Source organism: Chlamydotis macqueenii, chromosome 24 (genome assembly GCF_036417535.1).
Source record: "Chlamydotis macqueenii isolate bChlMac1 chromosome 24, bChlMac1.mat, whole genome shotgun sequence".
Classification (NCBI taxonomy): domain Eukaryota; kingdom Metazoa; phylum Chordata; class Aves; order Otidiformes; family Otididae; genus Chlamydotis; species Chlamydotis macqueenii.
In genome coordinates, this window is record NC_141579.1 from 4,082,005 (window position 1) to 4,105,815 (window position 23,811).

The 23,811-nt window shown below is 47.6% G+C and overlaps 1 protein-coding gene across 3 annotated transcripts in view; it reads right to left on the reverse strand.

Annotated features, from left to right (window-relative positions):
• Window positions 1-8,562: 8,562 nt before the first annotated feature.
• GRIK4 (glutamate ionotropic receptor kainate type subunit 4) overlaps window positions 8,563-23,811 on the reverse strand; it is a 203,101-nt gene continuing 187,852 nt past the window's right edge. For all 3 annotated transcript variants that reach the window (XM_086766031.1, XM_086766029.1, XM_086766030.1), the window contains 7 exons: window positions 20,025-20,134; window positions 17,728-17,901; window positions 17,414-17,579; window positions 14,866-15,091; window positions 13,308-13,436; window positions 10,871-10,989; window positions 8,563-10,339 (listed from right to left, as the gene is read on the reverse strand). In XM_086766031.1, coding sequence (XP_086622157.1) covers window positions 9,974-10,339; window positions 10,871-10,989; window positions 13,308-13,436; window positions 14,866-15,091; window positions 17,414-17,579; window positions 17,728-17,901; window positions 20,025-20,134 — 1,290 coding nt within the window. In that variant the 3' untranslated portion in view covers window positions 8,563-9,973. The remainder of the gene's footprint in view (window positions 10,340-10,870; window positions 10,990-13,307; window positions 13,437-14,865; window positions 15,092-17,413; window positions 17,580-17,727; window positions 17,902-20,024; window positions 20,135-23,811) is intronic.

The following is a 23,811-nucleotide window of genomic DNA, read 5'->3' on the forward strand; positions in this document are numbered from 1 at the left end:
TTTCTATAGTTACAGATCAACTGGATATACAAGATGTCCGTGTTAATCTCCGCTGGGTAAGTGCTGCAAGTGTGAGAAAGTGACCAGTGTATCCCCTAGCCTACATTAAAAACCATTTCAACGGAGTGGGGACAAGCCAGGGAATTGTTAACACAATACAGTCTTTCACCTCTGGGGGCTGGTTTGAATTCAGCCCAAGCTGAATGTGCTTATCATCTTTGGCGCTCTCATTGTTCAGGTGAAATAAGTTTGATGGGTCTCAATCTGTGCCTCCCTGGTAGGAAAGTATCTGCTTGCCAAAGCTTGGCCATTCAGGGTGACCCCTCCCTGGCAGACTCCCCTCTTTCCCACCACCACCTCCCCGAGGATTAAACAGGCCATGGGAACTGGAGTTCCCCCTCGACTTGCTTCCTCCCTGTCTGGTCGCACAGCAGATACCGGCGGCGGTACTCGGCAGTGCTAGCTCTAGCTCACGCATGTGTAACAGATGCCACTTAGGAGGCATTCACCCCGGAGACATGTCCATGTTAGGTGACAGAGCAACCCAAATCCCATTTCATTATTTTCATACTTTCAGAGATGGACCTGATGAACCTCAGCAGGAAAAACTTCCTCAATACCTGAAAAAACTCTGGTCACAATCTGTCCCTCATTAATCACACTTCTAATGCATCACATATAAATGTCACCCGCTGTCAAAGGGGACACGTACTAAGGTCTGAGGAGGTTCGTGGGTTTGTACGTACTGAGGCCAGAAGGGAATCACTGTTCATGTCCAGAACACAAACCACAGACCCCCCTAATTTCATTCCCATCTGACTTGCAGCAGATCTTTCAGGAGGGAAAAAAAAAAAAAAAATAAAGCAGGCCTCATTCTAATCAGAGTGAGGTACCTAAACCTAATTAATTCCCAGTCCACACTAATAACGTTTGACAGATTGCACTGCACCCAGGGAAGCAGTGTCGCTGTCACACATGGGGACATGGACTCACTGAGCTCACGGAATTTCTCCGAGTGACACAAGGAGACAGAGGCAGCAGCAGAGGAAGGAGCATCCAGTGGACACTGCTGCTTATGAGAATAATTTTCACTATATTTAAATCACCAGAGGTTTGGGGAGGAGGGTGGAGGAGAGGATTTGAAACATACGCAATTTTCTACTTCTTTTCTGTAGCTTTTTGATCCTTTTGCTTCCGGGTTTGGCAACCGCAACTTTCTTCATCCTTGGAGATTATTCTGCAATCCCTCAAAGAGACTTCAATTTTCTCACAAATCTCTCTTCCTTTCACTTAATTTAAACGTTTTTGGCCAATTTCATGATTTAATAATGAGAAATAAAATTGGAGATTTACTAAGTGTTGAGAGAAGACCTTTCATTTCATCTGGGGATTAAGAAGGGAGTTAAAGGTGTGAATCCCTTTAGCCACGCTGGCCTAACCTGAGCTCCAGCATGCTAAGGAGCCCAACCCTGAGAGATACCAAGTGCGCTCTGCTCGCATCGAAGCCGAGGAAGTCCTGCAGACTCAGAGCACATTGCAGATTCGGGCCCCTTAAGACATGATGCTAGCATATAAATCCATAGCAGTGCTGTCTCATACATATTTTGCTAATAACTTTAAAGCCCGACTTCATTTAGTGCTACCGCCAGCTGATCAACTCCAAGCAGCTTCTCACTACACCATTAATTTAAGGTAACAATTCACTAAGATCTTTGGTTCCACATAAGTGCTTCCCAAATCACTTCTTTGGTCTCTGTCAATTATCTGAGACTAATGCACCTTGAAGTTACCTTTTAGAGCAAACATTGCTCCACAGTCATCATTCTCAAATATTATCAGTAGTCAAAAGATAGGAACAATGCAGCATTCAGCTTCAGAAATTCAGACCGCACATTCAAATGTAGAAATAAAAAAAAATAAATCAATTCTGATGCAATCTGAAGATCTATTGAATTTTCATAATTCAGCAATTGCTAGTCATGTTCAGAGGACCAAATGGACCTTGAGGCTTTTATTCATTTGATTTCATTTTCTGGATGGCTACTATTAGATAAAGGCAGCTTCTCGGGTACCACTGCAATGGTACTGGCCATCAAGTTATGTCTGGCAAATCAAATCTCCCACACTCGGGGCTAGACTCACTCAGCTGGCTGCTGTCTCACTCTCCATCACGACGCTGCTTGTCTCCCAAACTTGGGCATGCACTGCAGGATAAAGCTCACCAGGCTCTTCAGCTGACCTGCCACACTCGTGAGACTCCTCCAAAGCCATGTGTGATCTGCTGTGCCAGCCCTCATCCTCTCCTCTGATCCTCCAGCGTGGCATCTCATGCTTTGGGAAGTGCCGTGGCATGGCCAGGTGCTCGCTGACCCAGCCTGAGCAGCAAGAAGGGCAAACCTGGGCATGGGTTATGCCCAGTGCCCTTCTCCAGTCGACTCTGGATCTGTCCTTGCTGCGCAGCACAGCATGGCACGGCACCCCTGTGCTGCCCCATTCAGGACACATCTCATTTTGGACCACGATTTTCAGTCAGACAGAAAGGGCACCAGCAGACAGAAGCAAGTCCAGACATGAAAATGGCTAAGTCTTCCTCTGCCAAATGCTCTGGATTCGTAACTGGTTGTTAGGATGAGACAGAAAAGTGTCATTGCTGTCTGATTTTGGAATGGGACTTTGGCTGGGAGAAGAGGACAAAACAGAGTGAGAGAGAAGCTGTCCTTTCCCATCTTGTGTGTGTAACAACTCCATTACAGGTCTGGATCTCACTTACAGAACGATGCTGGCTGAGTATGTAGGCTGCCAGCATTCATAATAATTAACCATTAATGTTAGCAAACACTTGGCAAATCTCCACCCGCTTTCATTCGGAGCTCGCAGAGCCCTTTGCAAACATGAACAGATTAAACCTTGCCAGACCCCCCTCCAGTACTACACATTAATCCAAAGAATTTCCTCTGCTTCTGTTCTCTGGCAGGGTATTTAGTAAACATGGTGAGTCTGGGAAGTACTCAGGTCATCCCCATTTTATGATGCAGAGTGGTGCAGCAATACTGAGTGGTTGTGGTCTCCCACCCTGCAGTCAGCACCTCAAACCCTGCACCAGCCTTCCTCCGCTTGGCAGGTCTTCATCCCTATCCTACTGTCAAGAAAGCTCAAGCAGGAAAGGGATGCAGGCTTAGCCCAAAGTCTGATGCAGATCAGCAAGCTGGTAGAATGATAGCTCTGCTGCTGTTCTCACTGCTGGGACACAACGGCCACTGCAGACAGAAATAACCGTGAGCAAAGTGTGGGCCAGCCAGAGTATAGTGTCCTCAATAAGAGCATCTCATTGTGCCTGCTAGGGCTGGGTGGTATTTTTGCCATCCAGATTTGCCATTCTGACTGCTGCTTTCTAACAGCTCCTTATGGACATGATTTTCTCAATTTTTTTTTTTTTTTTTAAAAGGGAGTGGGGTCTTCAATCCAGAAACAGCTTGGTCAGAGTAACTATTGCATCTACTAAACCAGCAAACTTCACCCACTTCCTTTCAAAACTCCATTTTTACATTTACGGTCTAGCTTCAAAAAAAAATATCCAGCTATTTGACCTAGTCGGATGGCCAGCAGCATGCCAGGGCCATTTGAAATGGCCAGCAAACAAGCTTGCCTTGCAGAGGGGAGCAATCTGGCTCACAGAGCATGGACACTTGGTAGCCTCCTGCTGTTGTTTGGCTCCCTAGCACGTCGTGACCTCCATTTCGGCTGTCTGAGGGCTAAGGACATTGTGGCTGATCAATGGCTTGGGAATAAAACCAGAGGCTGTGTGTTCAGCTCCTTGTCCCAGTTTAGTTCAGCAAGCATCCTCTACAGCTGTGCTCACTAACACGCAAGGGTATTTACTGTAGGCTCTGGAAGAACAATCAGTTTTACGCAGGCAGATCAGACGTCTTGGTGCTCACCTGGGAATAAGAGGTCTTTTTTCTTTCCCTCCCCTAGTTATTTCCCCTCATTTGCATTCACTTTTGGCTTTGAAATAAATTGCTTTAAATCTCAGCTCAGCAAGAGCTAAGCCTGAAAAACCAGAGGACTGCAGTCATGAACATTTCCTGTGAGTTCAGGCAACAGCCAATCTGAGACCTTTTTTCTGAGACTAAGCAACACGAAGAGGAGCATTCAGAGTATGAATAGGAAAGGGAAAGGTGCTTGGAAGACAGAGATAGAGGAAAAGAAGGAAGATAACGTTTGAAAAAGTACAAGTCTCACCTGTAGTGGTCTAAATTGCCTTCTCCTCACCAATGTCAATGAAATTCCTCCTTACCTCAGATAACATTTTGTCCCAAACAAAGCAGCATTTCCTCTCTGTTCTCCATGCTGCACACCAACTTGGATTTTAGCAGCCCAGCTCCCCGGCAGGCATAGCCCAGCACAGCTCCCAGCTGACTTAGAGGAGCTGAGGACGCAACTCCGCAGAGTCCTGATGGGCCAGGAGAAGAACCTCTGTCTGCCAGGAATGACTTTTCCCGTTGTGTTTAGACTCCAACAGACATTTTTTCTCCCCTGCACCCCAAGCTCAATACAAGAGAAACTGAAAACACAAGTACCACAATAAAAAACAAAAGAAAGAATTAGTCTGTGCAAATTGATCAAGGTGCGAAAAATCCTATTCCAAAACAGCCTGAGTCAAGAAAGAAGAAATGTTAGGTCTTTCCACTATAATAGACCCTTATTTATCTCACTGGAAAGGGTACTTTTAAAAGGCAAATGGCCAGCTACTCCCTTTGATACATGGAGATGCTTCAAGATAGGTATGATATAGAAAACCTAGGCAGAAGATATGTACCGGCTAATCTGACAGTTATCTCTTTTACAGCCAACTACTGTCATTTCAGTCTCTGAGAACTGCCAGCTACACTGATAACTCCAGACCTAAACCCAGCAGAGGAGAAAGCCTTTGTTAATTAAGCTAGCTTCCTTCATTTTCTTAATGATTTGGCCTCAACAGAGCTTTCAGAGAGCTGCTGTTGTGTGGCCCTTTGTGCTGGTGATGGACTGCCGCACACCCCCCGAGACGGCTGGTGGCGAAGGCAGGCAATGCTCATCTGCCGGCTGGAATGCTTTCTGGGATGAAATGTTGCAGTCCTGCCACAAATCAGATTATTAACTCAACTGGAACACAGCAGATTCCCCTTTGGAGGGGGAAAAAAAAAAAAAAATCTCCCTGAAGAATGCATAAACCTGCCCACTGTCTGATCCAGCTGATACAGAGCTGATTTTCCCAGTGTGGTGTCAAGTTCCAGAGGAGTCTATTTTACACTGAACTCATCAGTGCTGCTTTGTACCCAGAAGAGTTCAGCTCTGTATTCTCAATCAGTTAGTGGCCATCAAACCCTAATGGGGTTTCTGGAACTGTGGGTGCTTTATCGTCTGTTCAGCCCGTGTTTCCGCACACTGAGCCGTTGCTCTGCTAGCTCTGTGCAAGCTGCAGCTCGTGGTTTCAGACAGATGTGCTGTCCCCTCACAGTTAGATACTCAGCAAGAAGGAACAAAACTCAGCAGACTTTCAAGTGCCAAGTGTGAGCCCAGACTTACTTTTTTTACCATTTCTGATGGCAGTTTGCAGTTCCTTTTGCAGATCACTGGCCTGATTCTACCTCCATTTATGCCTCTAGGTCATCGGGGCTATTTCCCTTGCTTTGGAGCGGTGCCTCACTGGCAGGCTTTCCTCGTGATGGGCAGCACTGCATTTTCCCCTCTAGTCAAAGTCATATAGTCAAAGCCACCACAAGAAATGTCATCACCTTCATTGGATACACAAGTGAAGTAGAGGAGAAGACCACGTATCCTGCAGGTAATTCACATCAGAGCTAAATGAAACAAGAGCCGATGGAGGGGACTTTGGTCACTCATGCCAGCCTTTTCATAGCCAAACCATGACAGCTTCACCCCAAACCCAACACCAAAGCAGCCCATATTTGCTTCTTTGCTCTTTCATAAGCTTAAAAACCAGTCATCAAACAGCTTGCACCAAGGAGACCTCACCCACAGGCCCCTTCCTTTTCCCAAGGGATATCTTTACCATTCAAAGAGAGACATCACCCAAGAACCATCAAAACCATTCCTGTGTCTAGCCCAGCTACCCTGTGCCCACAGCTGCAGTTGCCAGTGCTGTAGGTATCTCCGCCAGCTTACTTTTGACTGCTGGGACACTGACCCCTTCCAGACCCTTTCTGTAACTCAGGATCTCTGCAAAAGAAAAAAAAAAAAGCTAAGCAAAACAATAGCTATTCCCTTTACCTCTTCCTCCAATTTTTGGGTCACTTACCTGGTGAAGCACTTAAGGTGCAAGGAGAGAAACGGAGTTGGCAGGGCAGAAGCAGGGAAGATTTCTGCGGATCTGAAATGGTTAAAAACATTCCTGCCTCAGGACCACTAAGGTCCAAAGGGTTCAGTCTCTATTTTATAATTTATAGCTCACTGTCTTTCCTCCCAAAGTCCTGTGGGCTCTCACGGTTTTACCTTTTCCTGTTTTACCTAGGCCACTCAGTTCAGTAAATGCCCCCAGGCTAATTGAAGCCTTGTTGATCCCCATGCAACCTCTGAGGAGAAAATAGCTTTTTATTGCTAGATTAAAATAGAACTGCCTGGAATAACACCACAAACATGGGGTTTAGTACATGAGGAGAGATCCCAGGCCTTTTAGTCAGAAACCTGCCAGGGTGCTGTCGACCCAGCCAGGGCTGGAGAATTGGCTGTCACCACAGGGAGAGAGCTGAGCCTTTCACCCCACTGCTGGGCTCCCCGAACAGAGGGGCAGCAGGAGGATCAGACAAAGCACTTAGAGAGGATAAAGCAAAGTATTACATTTCAATTGATCTGATCTTTGGCTCCCAGTGGAACTCGCAGAGATATCTTACTAGAATTACTCAAGTTTTTATCAGGAGACAGCAATACTGGGAAAGTGCCTTTTGGATGGCAAACCACTCCAGATTTTGAACTGCATTAGCATTGGGACCGGCTGAGCCAAAGAGCCTCCACAATAGTTTCAAAGATGGGAACAAAAACTGGGGAGAGAGAGAACACACAAGATGTAAAGCCATCTGAGCACAAATGCATACGAGTACACATCCAGGCATATGCATAATGCTGCCTGCTGTGGGGTCCCTTCAGTGTAAAACCTGTAGGTATTTACTGGTGAGCAGAAAGTACATGACCTACAGAGATACTAGAAAAGGCATCCAAATGGCAGCAGCTTTTCTCCATTCACTCCGCTTCTGAGGTCCATTTCTGCTCTGAGTGCAAACACTCTGAACATTCAAAAAAGAAAAAAAAAAAAAAAGAGAGAGATGAAGGCAAGAGGGACAAAAAAAGTCCTTAAAATACAGACCTAGATGTAAAATACAATACGGGTGGAGCAAGCTAACAGGAGAGATAAAAAGCAAAGACAGTGAGAAACCAGGTGGTTTCCCATCATTTTTTTTTCCTGACATCCTCTGTCTGAGCAGATGACTGTAAGATCTTTGGAGAAGCAGAGGAATAATCTCTGGCTCTGTCAAGATCCCTCTTTATTCACTATGGTGAAGGGGTGAAAAAAACATCAGGTCTGATAAATGATTCATGGAGCCTTTTCTTCTGCTAATCTGTAAATAAATTTTCAAAAGCGGATTCTTTTTGATGAACATATTCTGCTGCTCGTAAAAACATGTCTGCCTTTAACCACAACACAGGCATGCTCAGATGTCTTTAGTGTTGCTGTCAGTACTTTGAAAGCCCAAGCCTGGCTCCTTGCAGAGCGCAGGGATGGAGGTTTTGCGGACTTAGGGGACCTGCCCCTCCGCTCCCATGGCACTGTGTTCCCGGGCTCTGGCAAAGCCTTACCTCATCTCATACTCACACCTTTGCCGCTCTTCATCAGGGAGAGGGTAACATCCCGCAGATTTACAGATGTGAAGGCCAGAAAGGACCTTTATGAACATCTTGTACGACATCCTGCAAAGCAAGCTCTAAACCCTCTCCTCTTTGTCGCATGAGCACTCTTCAAGCTTACACATTTTACTGTCGCTGTGCAGCAGACGCTTCTTTTCACATGCTGCTGGAAACAACAGAACGTGCCCATCTCCATGGCATCGCATCCCATTCCCTGCACATCCTCCTCAGAAACATCTGCTGCTCCTGCCTGTAATAACGCGATGGATTTGATCCGCTGTACCTAACCCTCAGCCTCTGGTCAACTGGGCTCCAACCAGCCGTTCTGGGAAGGCTGTAGGTGTAGTGGTCCACATGGCATGGAAATCTGGGTCCCCTGGACAGACTGCACTGCTGTTAGTTATGTGTTATTTCCCCCCTTACCACCACATTTCTTGGGCTTTCTTTTTTTTTTGGCCTTTTCTTTTTTTCCTCCCGTTTCCATTCAGCTACAGATAACGGCAACAACACAGGTGTGGACAAACTCAGGCAGCAGAGACCTGCAACAGCCAAAGCACCTCTTCCCTTTCAGCTGGGGAGGTGCTGGGTTTCCCCTGGGCCTCAAATTGTCTCACGACTTTTGTGAGTGTGGACAGAGAAGGAAAGAGAAAGAAAGCATGATTATACAAGGACATCTTTTATTTCAGTACATTCAAGACAAAAAGAAAAGAAAACAATTCAAGAACAGGATGTACCTTCACTCAAGGCTTTTTCTCCCCTGCCCCTCTCCATTGTCATCTCTTTCCTTTTACAATCAGAAATTGCATAGAATTTGTTTTTCAATCAGAAAATTAAACTCGTCAATGTAAAACCCACGTCTGTACCAAGCAGAGGGTGAGATGCTGCTGTTGCTAGGGAAGTAAATAATTTCCTTACATCAGATCCCAGGCTAAGGGTTTTCTCAAATGCCGTGAGGCATCGGTGCTGCTAGACATGGGCTGTAAGTCACCCTCGAAGCCGAGAGTGTTCCCGTGGGTCACGGACAAGGGGAGCTCGCGAGCCTGGGGCAGAGCTCAGAGTTACTTGTTCAGGATCGTGCAGAGCACAGGCCACGAATGCTTTGGGGAGCGACAGCGGGCAGCAAATACCACCTCCCTCCACCAGCCTTCCACAGCACTCTCTGCTCTCACCTGCTCCTGCCTCACCTTCCTCAAAAGGCTCCCCCACCCACATACCAAAAACAGAAAGGAAAAAGCAAAAGATAACCCCAGAACTAAACAAAATACACAGAACCCCTGAAATTCCAGGCGTTTCAAGGCCTCTTTGAGTTCACTGTGTTCGTTGGTTGGTTTTTTGGCATTTTGATATATATATATATATATCTATGTATATATATATTTTTATATATATGTATTTTGGCAACTCCTCAGATGGACTTCAGGCAAATGCTGCTTCTCATGGGGAGCATGTCCCATCCCATCCTTCCCTTCCTCCCTCAGTCCACCTGCCACACTCTGAAAAGGAAGAAGATTTCAGCACCTGAAACCTGGTGCCTTGGAGACTAGGTCCTGACGTACCCAAAACAAACCAAAACAAAATGACGACTCCTCCCTTCCCATCCCTTAGCCACGTCAAATAAAAAGACCCTCCCCCCACCCTTTGAGAACATCCCCCAGTAAGTCTACATGATGGGGAGACGGTGCCAGCATCCATTCTCCTGGCCTGGGGTGGAGAAGTTCCAAGAACTGCTCTTGCCCCTGGGTAGGCAATATTCTCCTACACCGGTTACCCACCACGTCCCTCCTTCCTGCCTCGGAGCTGCACGGTGGCATGGAGACAACCGCTGGAGACAGGCCAGCTGAAGGAGCTCGCTCCTGCTGCATCAGGCTTCAGCAAGATACGCGTCCTCTCGGACATCGAAACCAAAGCCATCTCTCTGGCCAGGCCTGCGTGTCAGCCCAAAGGTCCGCCTTGCTCTGGAGAAGCTGGGTAACTGCTTTTAATTTAAAAACAAGTTGACATTGTACAAGTCCATGTTCTATAAAATGGAACAGGACCCTCTTGGCCCACCCCAACACCCCCTGCCCCAGCGTTACTCGGGCTCGCTGCTGTTGGTGGTCTTCTCCCACTCCAAGCTCTCTTCGCTCTGCGCAGGCGAGCCCGCCGATGGCCGTGCCCGGAGGCCCTGAAACCTGCGGCACTCAGGGCACACCCGAATGTGCGTGCACCCTCGGGCGACCAGGGCAGCCTCTTGTGCCAGTCTTTGTGCCAGGGGATCTGGCTCGCCCCCACTGCACAGCTTCCCATTGCTGAGCGTGGTTGTGCTGCGGGCTCTGCACTCCTCCGGGATAACGGGGCGAGTCCGTATCATTCCCCCTCGCCTCCGACGAGGGTGGAAACTGTCCTTGCAGAGAATGATGTTGCGCAGCTCCGTCACCATTTCTTGGCACACCGACACCTGGAAGGCAGACCCGAGACATACTGCTCACCTAAGTAAGCTGTGAGCCCAGCAGCGCTGCATCTGCTCTGGATTCCGATGCCAAAGTGTTACGGACTCCGTCATTAATCTGGCCACTGGATTCCGACACCAATGCTTGGATATTCATGCTTGATTTAGCCCAACAGATTCCACCTCTTGTCAGAGACCTGCCTGTACTCTGGATCCCCAAATCACCACGAGACCCAAACCTATGGCGGGCAGAAATCCTCAGACGATCCCATCTCCAGGAAGTTACCTGGACATTATACGCATCCTTGATCCCTACAAAAGCCCTTGGAGCATCCCTACAGCCTCGATCTTAGTAGGAGTGCATGAGAAGCTCATGCATTAGACTCTGCCCAATGCACTTAGCCTTCTCGTGCGTTTGAGTTCTCGTTACTAGGAATGCCCATCTCAGTGCGGGTGCATCACTTGCTCCAGAGCACTGCTGAGCACCTCGCAGCTAGCAATAAACACACGCTATCCCCTCAGGACACTTTCAGGTCCTACCTCTGACTGTTCAGAGTGCCGAAGGCTCCACAAAAATTCCAGCATTGCCATAAAAATTGCTACGATTAAGCCACAGATGAGAACCACGAAGATTCCACCAATATTCTCCATTCCTAGGCCTAAAATAAAGCAGAAGAGAGACAACATAAATTGTACAGAAATCCCAACTCTTTGCTATTTAGCTGGCATTGCATGTACCCATCCAGGGACCAAAAAATAAAAGCACACAGCCAGCACTGACCTATTAATACCTAATCACAAGACTCAGATGGTAAACGGAATGACTGGCAATAACTGCACGATCGAAGATGCGTTCTCAGAAATGATGATTTTGCAGATAAACAGCAAGTACATTGGAGGGAAGTACAAAGCAATTTGTGGACAAACTGAAAACAGGGGAATAAATGAGAGATCAATCGGGCACATTAATCCCTGCAAATTCTTCACCCAGCTGTAGTTGCTTTGATCTTCGCAAAGGCAGATGAGCAATGTTGTTAAAGAGGCAGAGATGAAGAAGACAAGAAAGGGCTTTAAAGGAAGCTGGAACCAAGAAAAGCTCCTTTGATTGCACTACAAAGTGCTGGTGAAAAATGATTAGAGCTGCTTGCATTGCAGTAGGAAGGAGAGGTTCCAAATAAGACCAGAACCCAACACTGCTTGACACAGTTACTGAACAGGGTCCCTGCCACCCAGGGGCAGGCTGCTCTCTGGCATCCTCTCTGTTTTGGCTGCTCTCTGGCATCCTCTGGCTCATAAGGAGAAAACAGCCCCTTTCATGGGGTGACTCATCTCACCTCCCGTGGACAACTCACTCACAATGGGATGACTGACACATCTACTGATCGTAGGAGCTATTCAGCCACTTCAGGCTAAGTGTCGCACATGCGGACAGCTTCACTTTGGGGAGGGTCTGAATCGCATGCGTGGCAGCTGGCAGCCTTGCCCTACACAGCTTACACTCCAGAAACCTCAGCAGCTGGAAGGAAAATCCACCTCTCCATAACCTGGCCTGAGCTTTCCATGTGCCGAAGCCATCACTTTGTGTCCCACAGTGATTCCTGTCCCCAAAACTGCAGCCTGCGCCTCCGTCCAGCCCTGCAAACACGACTGGAGAGGAGACGGGGAGCCGTGCCGGCCTCAACACACGCTGTCCGAGAAATGGCTCCTCTCTCCTGTGTTTGTTGGTTTTGGGTCTCAAGAGGACTGGGCTTCTGATTGGATTGATTACTAAAAAGCATGCGGTGCTTTGCACTGAGGTGACTGTATGAGGCCATTACTCAACAAGAACATCTATAAAAATCTTCCTTTCCCCTCTGTAACATTAAATCAAAGTGTAAGAATCAATGATTTATTGACTTAATCTCTGCGTGGCTTTTAGACATAAAATCTCACCAAAATCCTTGTAAATCGCTGACCTGTTTTGTTCTAAAACTTAGGAGGGCACACTTCTCCCTCCTCCTCCGTCATTCTTTTGGCATTGCCTTTGGAGCAACCGAGTGACTCTGTAAATCAGCTCTTTGCAGAGATGTTTCCACTAAGACAGCAATTGCAGGGCAGAAAACATAGCCTGTAATCACATTTTAGACCCAAGATAAAGGCCATCCTCTCCTCCCGAGAGGTATTTTCTTCCTCCATATAGACATACTAGCAGGCTATAGCCCTCCTCATGTCCCAAACTGAGAAAGTGAGCCATGACAGAGGGAACAAAAAGCAGAAGGCCTTGTCCAGGGTCACAGAGTGTGCCGGCTTGGCTCTCTGTCTCTGTGCTGAGGAAGGTCAGAAGACTGTCCTTTCAATGGGGGGACCTGCTGGACTCCTAGAAAATGCTTGCTGAGGAAAGAGCAACTGCCAAAACTAAAAAACCGCAGCAACTGCATTAAGCTGGCAACTGCTCTCACACTGGGACATCAGCCTAATGTGGTAGCTTTTACAGCAATTTGCATAGCATTTCCCAAAAGAATTTGCTCCTCAGTTTACAGATGTACTAATAAAGTCCTTGCGTCCCTTTCCCCGGCTGTTTAAAAGGCGCTTTCACTTGGAGCCATTAACCAGTGGGCCTGTGGTGGAGATCCATCTCCCTTGAAGGAACCCAGGATTTTGGTCTGATCCCTTTAGCCATCCATTTTCCTATATAATGCTGCAGACATTCATTAGAAGCTAATTTACCCTCCATATGCCTCCAATATTTGTCATTTGGTTGTTCCCGCTATCTTTGCCCCAGGCAAAAACACACAGCATGAGGCACAGCAGAACTGTTTGGCTTTCTCCTTGAATGTGAAGGAAGGAACCTCAGGTCAGAAGAAGGGGAAAAAGTAATTTTCAGGCAGAAAACCTGGCAGCGCTCACACGCAGATGGATGTTCATCCTTGCACTGCTGGCAAGGATGCTTCTACTGCCTGGTCCCTTCAGCAGGCTACCGGCGAGCGGCGTGGCTTACCTTTGGCTCTGTGGTCCTCCTCTTTGGGGCACTTGCCTCCTTCCCACCACTTCCGCTTCAGGATTTCCAGGCGGTTGTTCTCTTGCAACTGGAGAATGGCCAGGTCAAACTCGTCACGAAACACAGAGCCTGCAACACCAAGACGTATGTGGGTAAGGCACCACCTCAAGCAGCCTTCCTCCCCGCCATGATGCCCGCTAGCGTGCCCAGCTACAAACACTTGTCTGTGAATGATTTGGAAGGGACTTCAGTCCATGTAAGCCCTTGAAACCTGCAGCCTCCCTGCTGGGAACGTCAACTGGTTAATGTAATTTGCAGATGGTAATTTTTCCTGTCCATCAAGACCCACACAGGCCATTTAAAGAGGTCCACTACAAGGGGGAGAGCTTTGGCTTCAGGGGCAGGGTCTGAACAAGCAGTTCAGTGCCACATTGCTGTTCCTCCAGATCACTGTGGTCCCTCTCCTGTCATTCTGCCTCGAACTTCATCCTTGCTCTAACCCTCCTTCCCTCAAACTGGTGCACTGCATTAGCTGCGGGTTCAATCTACACACAAGCCCAAACGTTCACAGTAGAGGGGGCTCACCCCTGCGCTCGGTACTGAGCTCTGCCGTGGTCTCATTGACGCCTGCGACCAGAGACCCAGAAAAAGGGCCGTGGGAAAGACCGCAGCTCTCCTGGTAACTCTGCACTATTGTCCCAGCGAGCAGCTTTCTGCTCTTTTATCTGCTACAGTTTCACTGTTTAACAAGACAATGTCAGAACAAATTTAGTCCTTAAAGTAAGGATTTGTACTCACAATCAGGTTACTGTGACTTTACAAGCTTACGCATGTTAGCTGAACTATAGCGTCTGTTTGTGTTACAGTTCTTACATAATTCAGCTTAACTGTATTGCTAAGTGCAGGTGCTTAAAGGTCAGGAACAAGATTTCCTCAGCCTGCAGACTGGCGGAAAGATCAGCCCATCGCTTGGAATAACAACAGCTACGTCCTTTTACTGTGCTGCCCTGGGAGAAGATGTTCTCTTACACTAGGTCTCATATTCGAAAGACAAAAACCCCGCCTTTGTTAAAACTGATTATTAGCTGAGATAGTCACTGAATTACACAGTTCTCTGTCCCGGAGTTTTAAGAACCACCAGCTGTTAAGAAACTTGTGCTAAAAACGACAAGAGTTGCAAGAGCATTACTTTTACAGCACTTCTAAGATAAAACAAGGAGCACAAAACGATTCAGAAACACCGGTTCAAAAGGGAAACAGTTAGCAAAGAGCATATATGCAGAAAATAAGCAGTCATTTTGAAACATCTTTCACATGAATTATTTAAAGAGCCGCAGTCGCGTGTCACATGGCTCTGGACGAGAGCAGGGTCTTGTACATCTGGCTCTGAGCGTGCACCTCGGGCAATTGCAATGTATTTGATTTTCCTCCTGAGATAAAAATGACCCTGAGCAGAGCTGTGAAACGTGACATCGGCTTTAGAGCCGGTTCAGTCTTTCAAATGCTCCGGTCCTCTGCCGACAGCTGAGAAGGACTAGAATTTTTCTTCACTGCCTACCGACGGGCATGCCAATCCCGTAGCCCTTGGTGTCCAGAAGGCCCCCGACCTGCGTGAGGTTGCAATTGCGCTGACGATAATACTCGTTCATGGTGGACTCCAGCAGGAAGGCGTAATTGGAGTTCAGCACACGCGCAATCCCTTCCTCCGTGCTCTTCACAAAGACGCTTGGCTGCTTGGAGTACATGTAGTTCCACATCCGCTGGTACGTCTGGTAGCGGGAGTTCTGCGGGAGAAAGGAGGCAAGCACAGCTAAGGTGGGAGCATCTCACTGTAACATAAACCCCAAATTAGGCGCCACTATGAGAAGGCCACAATGGGGAAAGGAATCAAAGCAGGTTGGGTGCCAGATCCAAAAAAGATTTAGATACCTAACCTCCATTTATTCCAATGAGATTTAGAAGGCCAAATACCTTGGTGGATTTGAGACTTTGTTGGCAAAGCTGGGTGTGAAATGCGTACCTTATTCCAATAGGTTCCAGCAAAGCTCTTTGCATAAATTAAATTTTAGAAAAATACAAAGTTTTCATAACAGAATATAGAAAAAACACACAACACAGCCAGAACAAATAGTTAACGCATGGCTGATTTAAACCACTGAATGCTGCCTGTAGAGCTCACACCCTATCATCTGTCACTGTAACCTTGTGCTCACCAGCATCAGAACCAGATACCATCACCCTGAAAAGGGCACTGACGTCTGGCGGCAGAGCCAAAGCTTTTTGGAGCTTGTTGTTCCCTGAATCCAGATTTTGGTTCACCTTCTCGTAAGGCAAATCAAAGTACCTGCTTAAGAGAACTGGAGTCTTTTCATTGACTGCAGTAAACTAAAGCTCAACTAGCCCCAAATCCTCAGACTTTGTTGGTGGTTGAACCCACCTTGGTTTGATTGTGAGAAAAGCTGACTGCGGTTAATCTCAGCCCGTGCTGAGCAAAGAGTGAAACCCATTGGCACGAAGATAAACACACTCTGGTCTACGTTACGAGTTTCTAAATTTGCCCCTCTCCCCTCACCCTTGCATTTCTTCAGCACATGGAATCCCTCACACCACCCCCTCCCCTCCCAGCCACGCAGCAGGTACGTGACGTGCTGCCAGGTGTCCCCTGACATTGCCCTTCCAAGCACTTGTTTTTTATGGCTGGCGAGCGATGCTGGACAGCTTCAGGGAATCTGCTGCTGACTTGATCGCTGTCCTCCTCTGCCCACCTCTGTCCTCTGGATGCAGTCCCCTGGCCGAACAGGGGTGTGCGTTTGTTCCCGATTCACTGCCGTTTTAAACTTTAATCCTGTGTGTCAGGGTAAACTGCTGCCAGGACAGGTACAGGGCAAGGTGCAGTGGGCACAGGTCTCACGCAGCCAGGAGCCGAGGGGTGGGACGGCAGCCTCAGCCATGCCTGCTTAATCCACCACTGCATTTGACGCACCATCGTTACACCAGAGGCAAATGGATCCCAATGCAGTTTAGAGCGCTGAAATTGGTACAAGGACATCTTTTGCTAATTTCTTCCCTGATACCAGAGACTCCAGCACCCGCCGGGCAGCGCAGAGCCACAGTCACGATTTTAAACTTGAAAGCCTCCTTGAAAAGAACTAAGCGAGTGCCTCGTACACAACCACCTGACTCACTTGGGCTCTGTTCAGCTCATTTTAGACGTAACGTTTGGCTTAAAAGTGGCTTTTTGTGAAACCCCTGAAGGGTGTAAAGTCGGGCTGAAAAACTCAAGAGATTTCTCATGCTTCCCAGTTCAGTCCAGCCTCAGAGGGGGGAGAAAAAAAAGTGAGAAAAGCTTTCTCTCCTCTCGGAATTTCAACAAGTAATAAATAAATAATCCTCAAGCAGCTCTTTGTGCATTCAGAGCACTGCAGAAAAGCTTCACTCATTCATTTCCCTTCTGAATAGAGCAGGGAAGATAAAAATTAAACTGGGCTAAATGGCACGCATAAGTTTTCATACACTTGACTTATTTGTTTTCAATGCCACCGACCACATACAGACTCCAGCACTTTGACATATGCTGGCCTACCCGGGGTTTGCAAACGTTTCTTTGCTTACCCAACCTGAGGGACTCATGTAAAAGCTAAGATCACATCAAAACCACATAGAGCATCACAGATGTTTGACTGCAAATGCTCATCTGCTGAAGACCGTCTTATGTCATCACTGTGACACAGGGATGTGACCACTTTCCCACCCATGTGGTGACACTCCAAGTGTTAACTTGCTTTTTATGTCCAAGTAGGAAAGTCTGCTCCTCCAGAGTCAACACAAACGTCCTGACCCTAGTCTTCCAGCATCCCAAGAGTATGCCAGCTGCTGTGTTACAAAATCCTGCCTTCCCTATCCTCTGTCATGCCTCCCCCACCATTCATCCCATCATCACCAACTGTAGATATAGCCTGGTCCTGTGCAACCAGGCAGCCAAGGGTCTCTCCAAAGGTCCCCTCCATGCCAGAAACTGGAATGGAACAGGTATGACAGGCTGGGGTGACATCCAAATCCGATTAAAAGGTGCCCTCTGCACCAGTTAGCAAGAGAACAGGGTTTACTTGGAAGAAGGTCATGCTGGAGCCACCGTGAATGGTGCCGTACTCGATGGCTGTCTGGTCAGCCAGGTCATCTACAGATTCGATGGGGACGTCCATCCGCTGCACAGTGAGGAAGGCCGCCAGATTGGCCGTGTAGGAGGAGATGATGATCAAGGTGAATGCCCACCTAGGGAAAGAGGAAGCAAAGACAGCAACCTGAGATTTTCCCAGGGACTGAATCTGATCTCCATCCCGACCCTCCACCTCTCCATCTGCTTCTGCCCAGTGAAGACCCACAGAGAAGCCTTCCTTAAGAGGAGGGCTGACCTCCTTACCATACTCCACTGACACAGCGCGTGGATAACGCTTGGGGAGCAATGGTGGAGCCTTGCTGCATGAATCCCCCAACTGGAAACCACAAGCTGTTGCCAAGAGAGTACTGATTCACAAGAAGATTGCATCTGCCTTGCGAGCAGGGGTGGGGGCTGTACCACTCGTAGGGTGTCAATCTAAAATGACAACAAACAGGTAGTTCAGGTAATTCACTGGAAAATGGGGCACTTTGGAGAAAAAAAAAAAAGTAACAAAAAGAAAAGCTGTGAAGCCCTAACTCTCCCGGAGGCAGATTTTTCTGAGGAGGAAACTCTTTGCTGTCAATTGATGCCCAGGGCTCAGAGCTGTGTGGAATGCTTGCTCTAAGACTCAGAAGCCAGAGGCTTTCTTGTAAAGATTTGCAAAAGTTTTGAGAGGCTCTGCTGAAAATCTGGGCACAGGCTGCGGGGAAACTGGAGCCCTGTGTGCAAATTTGTACTGCAGACAATCATAACAATAATTCCAGGCGTGCACGGACCTGATGCGAAATTGAAATCAAGCATCTTCAGTTGTGATCCCTGTTAGAGAACGAGCATTACTGGGAAGTTCAAAAGTGAGGTGTGTGAGACCTGACTGCACGACACCATCAAAAAAAGTAATTGTATTGGTGCAAATGGTTGCTCCAGGAAAGTCCGATTTCCCTGGCAAGGTCTAGCTCCCAGTCTTGTTTGAAGGCAAGTGCTGGTGTTTCAAAGCATCACATACGTTCAGTGCTCACAGGGAAAGGCCAGAGGGAGCAAACTGAAATAACTGACAGCCTGTCACTGAAGTGACTGTAGCCTAGCTCTCTTTTTTTGCTGTTTCAAATCCTCAGTTCCCTGGTTGCTATGAAAGCCTTCTAATTCCTACGCTGCAGGTCATTTCATTGCTAATGGTTAACAAAGCTGGTGCCTGGGAGGGTGATTTTGGGGATACTGCCAATGCAGCTGCAGGGCTCTGCCAGCTTACGCAGCATTGAACCAAAATGAGGTGTCTATTTTCGTTTCTGCATCTCCTGCCTCACTGAGGTGCCAGGGAGGTGGAGGTTCTCTCTCGAAGACTTTCTATGGTTGGATCAAGCACTGGAAGTCAAAACCACTGCTCTAGGAGAGCCTTCCACAATTCACAGGGCCAAAAGCTCCTTATAGCTGAGCAAGGCAGAGAGCAGCGTCCAAACCTCCATCTCCAGCGGAAAGCCACGTAAAGGCACCTTTTTGGAGGTTCATGTTTAAAACATAAGGAGGAAGCTAAAGGGGCACTGATTCTCAGTCTGCAGAGAGCACTGGACTGCATTATTCAATGGTTTCTTCAGAACTATGTTTTAGGGCTGTAACAGCATTTGAAGAAACCATTAAAGCCCTCTCAGGATGACAACTTCAGCCATGCTAAGGGACTGAGTGACAGCACACTTCCGATTTTTGTAATGAGCATTGGGTATTAACTGTGTCCTGAAACAGCCTTCAAGCCCTGAGCACGTCTTTGGTAGCCATTGCCAGGACACAGTTCAGCTGTGCCTGAAAAGGCCCATCTCTGCCACAGCCGTAAGCGGTTTGTCAGGAGGTCAGGGGAAGCAGCGGTGAAGCACGGACCCTGGGCCTCGGTGGGAGACACGCTGCAGACAAGCACTCACTGATATATTTTAAGACTGATTTAAATTAGTCATAAGGAAACGGAACTGAGAGCTGTCAAGCGAGGCTTTGCACATCAACCAAGAGGCTGTTGAAAGATATTAATGAACTTTCTTTTTCTGTACACACTGGGTTTTACAGGGTCAGAGGAACCAAACACCACTCCCGGAATTTGTGTTAATGTTTCTGAATGCATTTGCTGGTACGCCTGTTCAAGACAAGTGGCTGGTTTATCTGGTGCAGATCAAGCATCTACAGGGAGCAGCGCCATTTGGGCAGCACCAGCCCCACTCCCAAACCTCCTCCCACCCTTCCCATGCAGCTCCAGGCACCAGCACCCACTGCTGCACCCATGCATACTCCCGAATCAGGGCACGCTGCTCCTGTCCACCCTGTCACAGCCATGCCAACGGCCATCCCGAGGCTGCCATATGCGTATGATGTGCCTGTGTGGGCACTCCACAGCAGAACCCCAGTGCCCGGCTGGCGGAGGGCAGGGGGCCGGGACGCTTCTGCCCGCCTCACTGCGCCCTCCAAACTGCTGGCCTGGGGGATGTCCCCGTGTGCCCCTGCCCACGCATCCCCCCACGGGTCTGGGAGAGTGACGCTAGATGGCACCGCGAGGAAGGAAAAGGCAGCGCCAGCCACATTACCGAGCAACCAAGAAGAGGACGCAGCTGACGGCCAGGTAGGCGAGCAGCATGAAGAGCCAGACGCCGGGGGAAAAGGGATCGAGGAACGAGAAGTAGCCAGGTTTCCGGCCCTGGAATGGAAACAAAAAAGGAGCTTGAGCTGCTGGTATTTCTACAGATGAGGTAGTCCATTCTGAAAACGACACCAAGAAACACACCTGCCCTGATGCTGACAATGGATGGGGGCAACAGAAGGGAAACAAAACAAGTGAAGATTTACAAAAGCCTTGCAGGGGAAACAGGTGAGACTGAACACAACAAATGACTGAGTCCTCCACATCTCCTTGCTAGGATTCATCTCCTAGACTATTATTTTCCTCACTTGTAGTGGTTTAACACCAGCCAGTAACTATGTACCACACAGCCGCTCACTCACCCTCCCCCTTCCCAGGTGGGATGGGGAGAGAGAATCTGAAAGAAAGGAAAACTCACAGGTTGAGATAAAGACAGTGTAATAGGACAGCAAAGGAAAATGTAATAGAAATAATATATATATATTAATATTGACAATAATAATAATAAAATGATAATGCTAATAGAATATACAAAATGAACCATGCACAATTTCTCACCATCTGACAACCTGACAACTGATACAGCCCATCCCAAGCAGCAATCATGAAATGGAACCAAGAGCAATCTCGAGCAGAGAGAGAGAGAGAGTGCCCACCACCCAACTCCCACTTTACATATAAGCATGACATCTATGGTATGGAATACTTTCTTTCTCCAGTTTGGGTTAACTGTACTGCCTATATCCCTCCCAGCTTCTTTCATCTGCACATTAGCAAACCCTGGGAAGCTGGAAAAAGTCCTTGATTCCTAAGCAACAACTAACAACATCAGTGTATTATCAACAGTACCCAATCCCATACTAAATTCAAAACACAGCAGCTACGGGGAAAAAAACCAAAACAAAACCAAACCAAACCCTACCTCTATCCCAGCCAAAACCAGGACACCACCTCAGCCACTTTTGTTCCTCCAGGCAAAGCAAGAGGTGAATTGATAGAAAAATGGAGACAGTCGCAGCGCTCTGCCCTCCCCATGGTAGGATGTGCTGCATCCCGTGCCTGCAGGGCCTCTGGGGTGGGAGTCCCCTCTGCAGCCCTCGTCCACCCAAGCAGGCTGCACACCGCACTTGCTGGGCAGGAAGGGGCTCGCCTGAGCTTGGAGGTGGGTGGAATCCTTTGCACAAAGCAGAGTGGGGAGAAATTATTTTTGTGCAGAAGAAGGAAAAAAAAAAAAAAAAAAAAAAAAAAAAGATATGTTTGCAATATTCTGGTTTTCTTCCTTCGGCCTTGAAATGTTTCTTCTCTACAAAACTCAGTAAAATTATTACTTTTATCTCAGAGAACATGGTATTTTTATCTCTGAGATGCGTCAGAATTTCCTGTTTTTTCTCAAACCACCTTTCCTTGAAAAGTAAGGCCTCACTGCTAGAAAAAAGCAGGTTGATCTTCTCTCAGAGTACCTTAAATTTTCACAAGGACACTGCCACCACTGAAATCTTGTCAAATTTAGCAAAGTTTGCACAAAGGGAGGATTAATTTCTAGGAGAAGTATCTCAAAAGCTGAACACCTCCCATTTTGGTGACCATACTTCTCCCACCAGCACCAGCCCTGCATATGCAGCTCCTCTGCAACACAGCCTCCTCCAGGGTGGAAAAAGCATCCACTAATTTCCCTCTGAGCACACTCAACACCATTGTAGGGGACAGGGGAGGAGGTGAAAACAGAGTACACACCACAGGACTAAAGGAGTGCCCTTTTGCTCTCGGTGCAATTTTTAATATCCGTGTGGAGCAGAAAGTGCTTTGTTTCAGTGCCCTGCTGCCCTGACACACCACTCCCACCCTGAATGCTGGAATGTTCAGGCAATGTTCATCTACCTCAGGCATCTTCTTTCCTTACTGTCTCCTCTGAAAGACTCCCAGCAAAAGCACGCAACTCCCAACGCAGGGCTAAAGGACTGCATTAACCCTGCGGCAATGTGAGCCCTTAGCTCACAGGAGCCTGTCTTTTCTGACCCAAACCACAAAGTCAGTCCTGGCATCACAAAACCTCAAGCTCTACAGTTTCCCCAGGCACCTGTAACTGGGAAGCTGCCCACAAGTCAGAGTTCCTGTGAAGGCTTTTACTGTAAAGCCAGAGTGGAAACAGCCTTTTATCACATCTCGGCCAGGCTGTCAGCATATTTCTTACTGGCACCGTGCTCCGTTGTGTGCTGAAAATGCCTATCACTGTTTGCTCAGTGCAGCTTATTCCAGCAGCCCTTTCCCAGTACGTGCAGCACGGCAGCTGCTCCGCTGTAGGTTGTTCACTTTACGCAGAAGCTGCTACTGGGGATCATCTTTCACACACAGAAGCCTCATTTTTCCCTAGTCCGCTGCTTTACCCTGCCCATCTGTGACACCACATAAACTAATAATAGCTGGTAATAAATAACACCTAACCTCAATTGCCACAGCAAACCCAGAGCCAAAGACCAGAGTCCTGATATTTTAGAGCCGTGCTTAATCCAAAGGCGATAAATAATTTTCCGTGTTCACAAAAATCCCCACGAAACATAGCTGCTAGTTTTTTCCCCCTTCCCTAGTCTCAAGACCAGCACTTTAAATTCCATTTCCATTAAAAAACACTCTTTTACTACTGAAGTGTTCCTAATCTTACGCATAACCTGAATTTCACAAGGTCTTGGTAGGTCTTCTAAAGACAAAGTTGTTGCTAGAAAAGGCAATAATTGTTGCACAAAAATCTTCCTCTACTAAAAATATCTAGGATACTGTGATATTCTCAGCTCCAGACACCAGCTGGGACCGTAACATCTCAGAAACCTTCTACAGCAAACTCTGCCCTGCATGAAGTAAAGAATCAGCACAACATGCTATCCCTATATCGTTAAGGACAAGATGAGGCTGAGCTTAGGATCTACATCAGCATTTTTACAGAATCTGGCTTATTAAGCCTTTTAACAAATAGATGAGTTAAGAATCTGTGGTTCAGACCTTCCTGCATCCATTTTCAGGTTACTTTAAAACCACTTCCCAAAAAAAAGTTGCGGTTCTCCCGGGTATAATTCCAGAGTCTCTCTTTAAGATGAGGTCTCCCTTCCATACCAGGTTATCTTACTGTGCTTGATATAAGTAGGTGAGGTACAAACAGTCAAAGACACTATGCCCTTCTTTTGTCCTCTCCCTTTTTTGATCAGTTGTTGCTGTGTTCTGCTTTTCCTTATATTCTTCCCAGAAACCCAGAGACACAGATAAATGACTGCTACAGCCAGCATGTGCGCCCAAATCAAGGGCTTTTACAGCCAGAAACACTGCTGGAAACCACACTCGCAGGATCCCAGAGGGACTCACATTTCCAGTAATATCCTTTCCTCACCTTGCTGGAGCTCCCTCTCACCAGTTCAGAGAGGTGAGACCGTCTCACAAGCCTTCAGGCTCCGAGGTGCACTCCCTCTGCACTTCTCGCTGATCCCATCCAGAGGATCGCGAGCTTCTTGATGCCAACAGGAAACCAAAGGCAGGCATTGACAAAGCTCTTCTCTTTAGCAACTGCATAGCTTTCCCAGATGCCCCACAGGCCCCTGGGTCCCCTTTTTATCTAGAGCTAAACAGGCTCAGCTGCCTCCCTTCTTCCACAGGTGTGTACACAAAAATGAAATGCAGCAATGGGAACCTGCAAGGTGTGAAGGGCACCATCTGAGCAAACTGGACCTTCTTGACCAGAAGATCTTTCC